Source organism: Maylandia zebra, linkage group LG12 (assembly GCF_041146795.1).
Source record: "Maylandia zebra isolate NMK-2024a linkage group LG12, Mzebra_GT3a, whole genome shotgun sequence".
Lineage (NCBI taxonomy): Eukaryota > Metazoa > Chordata > Actinopteri > Cichliformes > Cichlidae > Maylandia > Maylandia zebra.
The window spans coordinates 6657319-6670034 of NC_135178.1; the positions used below are offsets into that span (position 1 = coordinate 6657319).

The 12716-nt window shown below is 38.5% G+C and overlaps 1 protein-coding gene across 2 annotated transcripts in view; it reads right to left on the reverse strand.

Moving 5' to 3' along the window:
- The window catches only part of hk2 (hexokinase 2), a 43169-nt gene that overhangs the window by 27877 nt on the left and 2576 nt on the right, over window positions 1-12716 (reverse strand). Inside the window, exons 2-6 of one of the 2 annotated variants that reach the window (XM_076890621.1) lie at window positions 9803-9965; window positions 8374-8522; window positions 4842-4961; window positions 3549-3575; window positions 335-430 (exon numbers count right to left, since the gene is read on the reverse strand). In XM_076890621.1, coding sequence (XP_076746736.1) covers window positions 335-430; window positions 3549-3575; window positions 4842-4961; window positions 8374-8522; window positions 9803-9965 — 555 coding nt within the window. The remainder of the gene's footprint in view (window positions 1-334; window positions 431-3548; window positions 3576-4841; window positions 4962-8373; window positions 8523-9802; window positions 9966-12716) is intronic. The other variant, XM_024804461.2, reaches the window with a different exon arrangement.

A 12716-nucleotide genomic window follows, 5' to 3' on the forward strand; every position in this document is an offset into this window, starting at 1 on the left:
CTGTACCCAAATGGCCTCCACAGTCGCAGATCTCAATCGAATAGAGTAACTATGGGAATGCAGGAGAACAGAACTTTGCATTACAGATATGTAGCCGGGAAATCTGGAGAAACCGTGATGATATCACGGGAGTGCAGACCAAAATGTTTCCTGACGATTGCTGAATCTATGCCATCAAGAATTAAGTTCTGAAAGCAAAAGGACGTCCAAACTAGTACTACTAAGGTGTGCCTAACACAGTGGCAAGCCAGTGAATGTAACTGCAGCTACACTTAATTAGCACTGTTTCAATACCTTTCCAAATGTTCAAGTGTTTATAAATTTGGATAATTACCCCTCTTTTCTTGATGGATTTTCTCAGAAGGCTGACCACGTCCTGTCCTTCCACCCCACTTGACCTGAAGCCTTTAGTCCAAGACATCAAAACAGCCTGCAGATGGAAAAAAACAACAACAGGACAAGTCAATTAAAAAATAATTTCATGATATATTGCTCAGAGTTGTTACACACCTCATCAACTCACAGAATGCTTGAGTGAATCAACCAAGTGATTTACAAATCACCTAAAATCTGAAACATACTTCACCGCTGGCTGTAAGAGTCCCCGACTCAGGTGGCAACGCACACTGTGTTAATAATAACTGAACCTGACAACGACTAAATGCTAACTCTTCCCTGTAAAATATGGACATTTAAAACAGCAAAGTAAATAAACAGCCGGTGGTAATTATTCTATAAATCAAAGATAAACATTTATCTTTTTATAAAGTTCCACAACACAGCCTGGTCTGGGACATGAAAGCTGCTCATTCTAACCAGCATTCATTCAGAGAAAAATTAATGAGTATTATCAATAAGAAATTTCAAGCTGGAAGGATTATATTCAGCCCAGAGAGAGTCCACCATGAAGACTTTTAAAATATGTTCACAGTCCAAGCTGATGATGGATCAGTTTGATTTGTGTTGAGGTCATGTGTGAACATGACAGTGAACATGTTACCTCAGGTGACACATTCAGTGCAGGGCTGTGTGCATCACAGGCAAAAGGAGACTGTGACCTTTCTATTGATGGCATGATTTCAGATTTTGAACTCAGCACAACACTGTGAAACTTCGTGTTTCCCATTTATTTTTTTATCTGTTAGTCATCAAGTACAAACTACAGACGAATACGAAACAGGAAAGGTCACTCAGCAACTGGCAGCTAGTAATAGAAAAAAAGCCAGAGTAATTATCTGCTAACTAATAATTTCTCTTTTAAAATGTATGAACTTTGTAAATCTTGTAAAAAAATAAATAAAATGAAATGAAAAACAGAAGACTGAATGCCTCCTCTGTCTGCTGTAACCAGTTTTACTGCATATTTTTAAAACAGCCACAAAAACTTGTGACCATCTTCACTGTAAAAACAGGTTTGTACATTAAATCTAAAATAATATAACAGACAGCATTAAAGTACCAAGTCTCAGCTGTAATATATGCAAAACTGTGTCTGAAAGTACTGGAGCAGTTTGGTCACTAAAACCTTAGGAAGCTGCGTGTCGTTTCAACATATGTTTATGGACAAAGGTGCTCACCTGTGGGTTCAAGCTGAGTGAGTGTTGGATATTAGGCTGTGGTGGAGTTATCTGTCAATTTGAGAAGTGTAAAAAAAAAAAAAAAAAGTAAAAATGTGAAGAACAAATTGTCTAAAAAAATGTAAAAAAAAATATAAATAAATAAAAACAAATAAAAACCAAGAAAAAAAAAGAAAAATCTACAAGAAACATCAGTTTGTGTCATCTGTTGCACAGGGGTGCACAGACAAAGTAGAAAATAGCAAAAAGCTGAGGAAGTCTTCTCCATGGTGGACAAAAAAAAACCAAAAAAAAAAAAAAACCTTTTGAGTACACGGGGGGAAAAAAGCTCCTGAAGATGTACACTTAGGGCCAATTTACAAAAACATCCACCCTCCATAAACCGAATTTCTACTGATGAATTAAAATGAGCTTCCTTTAAAAAGATGGAAAGAGAAAAAACTGAATTGAAGGGGGAAAAAGTCTCATAACCCAAACCATTATTTTAAGTATAGAAGTGGTTTTGGAAAAGCATAGGAGGTTGGCTGTATGTCAAATTAGAACTGTGATATTGTCATTTATTGAATATTTCACTGCTGATGGAAGCAACAGGTAAAATGCACAATGACACAAAAGCATCGTGCGTGCTAAGAATCAGCTAGATTCTTTAAATATTATACAATTAAGCATTAAAAACATGTGGCCAGAGCAAACAAAGGGCTTTTTAGCATGATTGCTTTAAATTGCAGCACTTGCTGCTCAATTTAGAAACAAGGATGGAAACTCCAATATCAGTAAATGTTGAAGATGTTTGCAACTTATTGAGTGAAGTGAGCTGTCATAATAATGGCAAATGTGTTGTGTTAAAACTGTTACATATATCACACAGCTGTTCCCTTACTTACACAAACTGAGACTTGGCACTTTAATGTAGTAAAATAAAGAAATAAATCAACAAGAACACAAAGAGCAAGTGTCCAGATACTCACAGACTGGACCGCATCACTTTTTGCACAGGAAAAGAAGAGTTAGAAAGAATGCCAACGTAATAACCCAAGAAAAACAGCAGTGTGATGAAGCCCTCACTGACTGCTGCAAGTAAAAGCTGACAGCAGAGGACCATTAGAGAAACTTCACGCTATTTTCAATACCCTGAAAGAACAAAAAATAAAGGCCCAGTTCATGCAACAGCAGAGCAATGCTGCTCTCCGCATCCCCTTCTTCGTCCAGACAAGAAAGGTTATCAGATGACCAACCAAGCGTACAGACAAGACGTTTCTAAAAACCAGATATCTCCCTGCTACAGATAGGAGCCACAGATCTGGAAAGGCAACACTTTAAAGGAGATATCTAGGGGTGACCGTGGCTCAGGGGATTGGGAAGTTCTGTAACCGGAAGGTTGCCGGTTCGAACCCCCTGCTCTCTGGTCGTTGTGGCCAGAGGGGCCGATGGCGCAATATGGCAGCCTCGCTTCTGTCAGTCTGCCCCAGGTGTGGCTAAAACTGTAGCTTGCCTCCACCAGTGTGTGAATGTGAGAGTGAATGAATAGTGGAATTGTAAAGCACTTTGGGTGCCTAGAAAAGCGCTATATAAATGCTAGATTTGGCACGATACCACTTTTTTATGTCCGATACCGATATCATAAATTTGGATATCTGCCGATACCGATATGAATCCGATATAGTGTGTTTTTTAATCATTTAAAACTTTTTTTTTATATCTTGCTGCTTTTTGTATAAGTTAATACTCAAGTTAAAAAAAACAAAACAAAAACACTAAAGCTATTCTGTTATACGTGTATGCAAAAAATACACTGCACCCAAAATATTTCATAGTTCAGCAAAACTGATCAATCTAATAAACTTAAACCTACACCATCCTCCCTATTCTGGTATTTTAAAGAGTACTTAGCAGAAATATTAAGCAACCTAACCAATAGGGTTTTAAAACTCCCAGCAAAAAAAAAAAAAAAAAAAAAAAAGGGGAACCCACCTCATGATGCTTAATCGACGTAATCAACTTTAATTTGATGCAGTGTGAAAGAAAAAAAAATGCACAGAAATCAATTATTTTTCAAGAATAATTAAATAGATTCAACATCTTTCTTCAACAGAATTGCAGACTGCACAGATGGTACCTTCCCAAAGGAAAAAGTACTATAGCTTACTAGGGTATATTAGACTTAACAGTTACTATATACAGTAATGGACTTCTATATATTTTACATCAAATTAAAACTTTGGGTGTAAGATTCAGATAATTATTTATTAAAAGCTAGACATTTTAAATGAGAATAAGAAAGAAAAGTATGTTTCTGTGCCCCCTTTTCCCTGTTCATGGCCTGTCGGCCCCCCTGGCTACACTTTGCTAGATCCGCCCCTGCACAGTTACCAGCAGTCAGCTACATAGAAAAAGATCCTCGAGTAGAAAGTAATATTAAATAAATCCTAACAACAGCTTATCAAGGTTAAGCGTGCTGCTGTTGTTCAGCCACTGGTTTCCTCTTTCTGGAGCGAAGTGGGCCAAAAACAAACAAGAGAGACGGACTCCGACAGAAAAGCCGATCAGCTGATCATTAATCAGTTTCACGATTGAAGTAGCAGCAAGAAGAGGCACTCGCTCCATATATCGGTTGTTTAGCTTAACGTGGGAATGCTTTACAAACATTCAGAGATGAACTTACACACTTGCTTTACTTCTCTGTGGGATAACTTCCTCGGAGATGAAATGCTGGTTTGGTAGGGAGGCTACAAATACACACAGCCGCTCTATCACGTGACCACACTGCTCAGATGTGCTACGGTTATGAGCCGAGTTACGCCGTGTTGCAAGTTTTGTGAGGTGCTTTTTTGATATTTAATGGATTGATTACATTTTTTATTTCTCTCCGATATCCGATCCAGTAATTTACGTCAGTATCGGACCGATACGATACGTAATATTGGATCGGTCCATCTCTAATAAATGCAATCCATTAATCCATTAATATATCTGCTACCATACTTTAGATATAAAGTATGGTAGCAGTTTGAACTTCTGAAGAGGTCAAAAACAAAAATCTGACTCATTCAGAAACAACTAAAATGCCAAACTTGAAATGGTAACAGTAATTGTGTTATTTTATCATTAATTTATTTTAAACAATTTCAACTCTTTATATATCTAAACACAGAAAAAAAAGAGTTCTACTTAAACAGAAATACAAGAAAGAAATTAACTGAATTGAATCTTTATTGAAATCCATCCAAATCTGTGATTTGAGGGCAGAACTTTTAAATCACTCACCTCATCCAACTTAGTCTGCTGGCAGGGAAACGAGAAGGTGAAGCCCAGAGGAAGCTTTTTGTCCTTCATGCCCATCTTGTCCAGATAGTTAGCCAGACAAGCAGCTATGTGGTCAAAAAACTACAAGAGAAGAAAGGTCAATTTTCTTATTAACTGCAAGATAAAAAATTGCATCTTTAATTTTCCATACATGTGTGCATTGTTCATCCAACTAGCAATGCTGCTGGTGTAACGAACCATGTGATACATTATTACGAGTCCTGAAGCCGTTTAAATCCTACTAACATCACTATACATCACTTCATCACATCTTTGCTATGGCAATTGTAAACAACATCTCAACTCAGGCATGCAATAAAGAAAGCTTTCAAAGGACTTTACAGTTCAACACCTTGAATTAAGTAGCTTGTAGAAGCACAAGTAGGAGCAATAAGCTGAAGTAATAGTTTCCTGTGTGACTTTATCAACATTTTTGTGGAGGAATTTCGTCCCACTCTACTTTACATTGGCATTCCTTTATGCACAGCTCAAGACTACAGTTTGGTCCATTTCAAAACCTTGACTCTTTTTCAGGCATTTTGTTGGAAATTTCCAGCTGTTTGTGGGATCATTGTCCTGCTGCAAGTTTCAGCCGAGCTTTAGCTGTCAGACAGATGGCCTCACTTTTGACTCTTGAATACTTTGGTATACGGAGGAGTTCATGGCTAACTCAATGACTGGAAAGTGCCCAGGTCCTGTTGCTGCAAAACAAGCCCACATCAAGCCCAATGCTTGACGGTGGTATAATGGTGTTATTGCTGATGTGTCTGGTTTTTGCCAAACGTGGCACTGTGTATTATGGCAGAACTTCTCCTTTTTTGTTTTCATCGGACCAAAGGACATTGCTACGCATTTACAAATACCTGCATGGAAAAGTTCTTAATCTGCACAAAAAATGGCTTAACACGCAAAACCACTGTGAGATTTTGACAAGTGAGCAACATCCAATTTTGCTCTTGCAACCATGTTAAACTCATTCTAATACAACAGCTTTGTGTTTGTTGCCTGCAGTCTGCATCATTTTAAAGACTTTTGTTCAAATTTCCTAAAGAAAAACACATCCATTCATTTGTTTGTACACATAGTTAGAGGCACTTTTAAATTTAATCATAAAGTACAAACAAATCCAGGTACAAGTATATTTATAAACACCAGGTTTATTTATGATTTATCTACAGTTTTGTGCGAACACACATGAGTAAATATGTTTTATTGCTCCATGTTTGTTTTAAACAGAAGAGCTTTTCTACTGATAATCTTTCCAAAGAAGTCATACTTGTTCAGTCTTTTTCTAACTGTACTGACACAAACTTTAACATTTAACATGCTAAATGAGCCCTGCAGAGTCTGGCATGTAGCTCTTAATAAACAGTGGCATGAATCTGCTAGGAAACCCACTCCTGGGAAGATTGTGGCCCTGTGTTAACACACACCTGGTTCCTCCACAGCAGAAAATTCTCAAAACTTCTGCTTTTATGGAGAAACAATTAAATAAGCACATTTGATTGGTTTGCAGTAATGCTCTCCTTTAATGCTCAGTAGTATGATGTTAAATGCAAAGCAAAATTACACAACATTAAAATAAAACGCGAGGATTTTTTTGTCACTCTAAAGCAAACAAAGGATAATTATACATGCCTAACTGTTATTGCAATATTATTAAAATTTATAAACCAAGCATTTGATCTCTTTCATGCACTGAGTTCAGTTCAACAGTCTTAAAAGAGCGACACTGAGGTTGTTAATTAGTGTGTTGTTTTGGTTTTCATGTTGAGCTACATCAGTGGTTCCCAAACTTTTTTGCTAGGCACCCCTTTGTTTTACAAGAAAAAATGGCTTTGGCTTAGAATGAAGTTGGTTTGGAAACATATTCAGCTATGCTTGATCTCCTGCTTTGCGTTTGTGTAGGCGCCCCGTGCTAGCACTGTCCAAGCGTTGTTTTTGTTTTTTTCTGCTGTGGCAAATGGGTGCAAGCCTTTGACCACAAACTTACTGCTCGGTGACATTCGTCTATCCTGGCCTGAAAGGAGACGCTACCGGTAGACTGCAGTGAGAACTGCCAGCATCTGAGCCAGCCAGACTCTGTCTGTCTCTCTCATCATGGTCACCTAAATGCACAGTAATGGCAGGTTTTGTAATAAGGCAGATCGCGCTAACATAATATGCACTGTTAGTTGATTATTTACCTGCCGCATTAACGGGAGAGGACGTGCAAACGTTACCGCTGCTGTTGGGTTGAGATTCACGAGTCGAGCGGAATTAAAAACACGACATTCATTTAAGGTCATCGCGTGTTTTGTGAGCAAATGCTTTTGCATATTCGTAGTGTTTTCTCCCTTAAATGAAATATCTACTTTGCAAGTATTGCAAGTTGCCCTGTTGTCAGCTGTTCTCGTAAAGTATAATCAAACTTTTGAGCGTTAGGCGCCGCGTTTCCTGCCAGGTAAATGACGCTCCGCAACGTGGTGACGTCATCCGGGGCGACTGGAATCGATAAGGGAATCGTTTGCAAAAATGGCAAACAATTCCAAGGAATTGAAACAGTGGGAACCAGTTCTCAACAAGAACCAGTTTTCAATACCCATCCCTAGTGGTGATATACAGTGGGGCAAAAAAGTATTTAGTCATTTTAAGTGGGGGAACTTGCAAAAGTATTCGGTGAGCATGTTCAATGTTAAAGGTCATGACAGCACTATTCGAAAAAGACTGAACAAATATGGCTTGCTTGGAAAGGTTGCCAGGAGAAACATCTCTCTGAAAAGAACATGTGAGCAAACATTAATTTGGCAGAGTTGCAAAGTCAAGGCCATTGCATCAACCATGAACTCCTCTGTATCCAAAAGTTTTCTAAAGTCAACTATAAGGTCATCTGTTAACTACTAGAGCTTGGTCACGGTTGGGTTCTGCAACAGAACAGTGATCCCAAACACAGCAGCATGTCTACAAGAGAACAGCTGAAAGAGAAAAGAATCAAGGTGTCCCAGTCAAAGTCCAGTCCTCAACCTTAAGAGAGCGGTTAAGAAATGAACGCCTGCAAAGAGTGGGCCTAAATTCCTCCACAATAATTTGAGAGACTGAAAAGTATTATTTTAAGTTATTAATTGGTGGTCCTATAAGTTACTGAATGATGCAGAGTGTGTAGTTTTGCACATGCTGCTTCTGCATTTTGGCTTTGAGCATAAATAATGACACAGTATAAAATCTCATGTGTAATTGTTCATCTGAGGTTGTATTTACCTCATTCTAGCACACTGTAGGGATCAGAGTTTATTTCATTAGAACTAAAAGACAGTCTTTTCTTTTTGCCTGTATAGATGTACTTCAAATAAACTAATGATAATTTAATTGTCATTTTTGGGTTGATGAGGCCAATTTCTCCTGTCAATGTGCGTGCTTCGTTCTTCGTACATGGCTCGTAAACCTCAGCGATAGCAAAGCACACGGTAAAAGAAAAAACGTAAATTAGCCTTCCATAATGTGGAACGCGTCTTACCTCAGACCCGCTGCCTCTCATGATGTGTTCAGGAATGTCGTAAATCTGACTTTCCATCTCCACTTTTTGCTCGCCATTACCCATGACTTTGACCAGAAGCACTCGGAAGTTTGATCCACCAAGGTCGAGGGCCAGGAATTGTCCTTGTTCTTTTCAACAAAAGAATAAACCCAGAGTTACATACAGCACAACACTCACAATATTATATTTATATATATATATATATATATATATATATATATATATATATATATATATATACTCCTCACTCCTCACCCTTGTAGTAGATACTCTCATGGTAAAGAGGATATATAGGATAAATTTGAACATGTTATGTGTGAATGAATTATCTAAATAGTTTTTGGTTTGAGATGAGAACATCTTGCCTCAAGACAAAATCCACTTTTTTCAAGGAACACATTTTCACTGGACACGTCATTTACACCAACTCTTTACAGTCTCATATGAACAGTAGAGCAGGGCGATATGACCAAAAGTATTTATCACGATATACATTTGAAAATTTGCGATAACGATATAACTGACGATATAATTGACAATAGACAAAACACTTTACAACTCCACAACTTTATTAGTGCAAAAAACCCCATCAATGTATTTTCACTTAAACAAGCAGCTGTTTTTTATGTGCATTAAAGTTATATAAAAATTTAACAGTGCAAATGCAAATTCCTTGCTGACAGTTTAACCAAAAGGCATTTCCAGTGGAAACTGGCCGACATATCCTCAGCATAACCATGTATAATATCCACAAAACTTAAAAAGAGGTTATACACACACAACACGGTAATATTATGTTGAAGCACAGTACGCATCACTCCGCAAGGCTCCTGCCTACGATAGCCGTAATGCTCCAACAACCCATCAAGCGGTGCGGCTTCATAGCTTAGCAAAGTCGCACTAAAACATTTGACAGATTTTCGAGCGCCGTGTACATAAAATAGTTTCGAGGTCAGTAAACACAACCACAATTCATACATAAGGCACACGGGATTATAAGGCGCACTGTCGATTTTCAGAAAAATCAAAGGATTGATTTTAAGTGCGCCGTATTTTCCAAAAAACACGGTAATAATGATGGCCCGCTAGCATGCGCTACCGAAAATAGTGCTTTGTTGTGTATTTGACGGACGAAAGCTAAACCAGTTCCACACCACTGAAGTTGCAGCATTTTCACAAACCAATTCTGGTTCATCCGTTTCATTCAACGATCCACTTTTGCCTTCTCATTCTGTGTCGCCGCCATGTGCATATGTAAACAAAGGCACTGCGCATGCGCGTTTTACCCATATTCTATCCCGATATTTCATTTTCCTCTCGTTGCCCAAAATTACACCGGTATTACCGTGAATGGTATGATATAGCCCAGCCTTAATGAACATTATCCTGTACGTGAAACGGGTATTACCTGTTCCGTCAGGAGTGGAGCGCACAAATGTGGGCAGCATCTTGACAGCAGCGGTGGGGTTGGTGTCTCTACACAGGCCTTTGTCCATCTCTCGACGAAATCGTAGTGACACGTCCATCAAAGTCTTATCTGACAGCTGGAGGTTGTGAAGGTATTTGTCCACCTAGATAAATAAATAAGTAATTAATTAACAAAGTTAGTATTTCCTAAGTACTAGATTAGTCTGCATCAGAAAATATAACATGCATTACAGTCGTCCTTGGCAGGGTTCAAAAGGATAATTGCTTAATAGCATGTAGCTTCCTTTCAAGTGTTGAAAAAAAACCAAAAAAAAAAACCCAAAAAAAACCACACAAACTCAAATAGAAACACAGAGTAAACAGCATCATCATGTTAAAGTTAAAAATAAATGCCAAATGACTTCTTCTAGTTTCCCCAACTGGTAACTGAAGACGTTGACATTGTGTAGCTTGATATTTAAAACTCCCAACGCAAGGTGTGCTCCAGCTGCTTCAATACGTGACTGTTAGACTCTTTGTTCTTCACTTCTATACATTTTGTATAGAAGATGTTACTTTTTGCACCAAACTTGTGTCCATACTGTGGTATCCTACACCTGAGGGCATGGAAGTGAGCCAGACCAGTGAAAGGCCCCTTCTGTCAGTGTGTAGTTTAACTTTACACTCACTTAATCCATGAGATGGGAAAATATAAGAAAAAGAAGTGTAATTTCAACATGTCTCAGTTTCTCTACGTGATTAAGTACTGCTGCTGCATTAAATGAAAGAAATCTGTCACCAGAACTAATACTGGGCTTAAAGTGGAAGAAATTTGCCCACACTGTCCTGTAGTTATAATGCAGAATGTTTTTGTTAATTCACATAAAATGTCCTGTTGTATTCATTTATTTTACTGTGGACATATTAAAAAAAAAAAAAAGACTTCTAAAAGAACTGGAACTTTCCTGTCATTTAACAGTTTCTACTATTACTTTATTACTTCCGTGTAGCATGAATGTCCACGGGGGAGGTCTTTATGGGTGGGACAAACAGTGAAAATTATGAGAACAGCTAAAAGTCCAAAATCCTTCAAATTTTCCAAAACCATCTAGTGGGCCGCACTGGAGTCTTTACCAGGCCAATTCTGCCCCCCAGGTCTTATGTTTGACACCCCGCCTAAGACGTCCCAACAAAGAAAGAAATTAAAATTATTCTGAAAATCCTTACAAGATTTTGTAGGCAAACTTAACAGTCTGGAGCAAGGCTAAAGCAAGAAGGTAACAAAAAATTTCACGTATTGTTCAAGATTTGAGAGAAAAAACAGCTATAACAGAAATTAATGAAAATAAGCCCATTTCAACAACTCAACTCTGGTACTAGGTCACCGTGGTCCTCGGGTTGGACCGTGTATCTAGGGAACACAATGGATTGAATGTTGTAGTCCTTGTACATCAGTACTATGAAAGTGGAAATTACACTTTCTGAAAGGAAGAGACTAAGATTCGGCAGGAAAATAGGCTGATACCACACACAGACACACACACACACACACACACACAGTGATATTACATAAGTACATAGTACATAAAAATACACCTGCAGATTCTTCACATGGCTTATATAACGCGTCTCTGTTCCAGTGAGTTAAAAGAGCAAATTTCTCAATGAATATGGCATTTTCTCTTATTAATAAAGTATAATGCATGTACTGCATGTAACCCAGATCTCTCCAATACCTAATTAAAAAAAAAAAAAAAAAAAAAGGACACTTTTGTTAAAAATAGATTTTCTTTTTTCAGTGCGAGGGTCTTTCTCAGTATTATCCATCTCCTCTCGGACTCTTCAGGCCCACAGGTATTAGTTTTGCTGGAGCGTGGAAACAGCTTTTGATAGAGTAAAATGGAGATATTTATTCTATACTTTGAAGGGATTTGACAAGGGGCGAAACATTATCCAAAGCTCCAGTCTCTATTCCAACCTGTTCAGCGTTGGTAGAGGCAGAGGTACCCTCTTTGACCGCTTATTTGCAATTGCTATTGAGAGTATTTCATTAGCCTTTCACTAACCTTAACTCTCTTTATTGACCTCAAGAGAGGATCAATAGCAGGTGTAATTCAGAGCTTTCCCATGTCTGGGGTGTTGCCTCAGGAAGGGCAGCTGGTGCAAAAATCTGCCAGATCAAATACGTGGAGCTGCCTGCTGTGGCGACCCCTTGTGAATGAGGGAGCTGTATGAACTGTTGACACTGACTGGATTAGGACCCAGGAGGAGCGCTATCATCTTGATAGATGCAAGAATCTTTATCTTATCAACCGTTTTCTCTGTCAACTTTAATTTTCTCTCCAACTGCTACACCACAGGAAGACTACACTATAAGAATAATAAAATCGACGCTTCTTTAAACTCCTCAATACGCGCAAATTATCTTGAAAATTGTCTTTACTTACTTTGAAAGTGAAAAAAGGCATATGTGTTAGGTTAACCAGTGATTCTAAACTGGCAGTAGGGATGAATGTGAGCGTGAATGGCTGTTTATGGCGCCCTGCAGCAGCAACTTGCTCATTGGGAGTCCTGCTATCCTACTACCTCCCCTTTGACAGCTGGGCCGGGCTACAGCAGCATTTAACCTCTTGTAGACAGCGCTTCCTATCCTTCTCAAGAGGAGAGCTACACATCTCATACGAGTCACGAGCTATCAGGACTCATTATCTGCTCCTAGAACAGTTCTGAACCATGATCGTGACTGTCCCGTCCTCCACAATATAACTGTATGTGTTCTTCACAGGCGCCTTGTACCGTTTTCTTTTGTGGAAAGTGACAGACTATGCTAAGCTTATGCTTCAGAAGAAAAAACAAACACTGTACAGTATGTTACCAAAGCCTGAAATTACACACACACACACACACACACACAC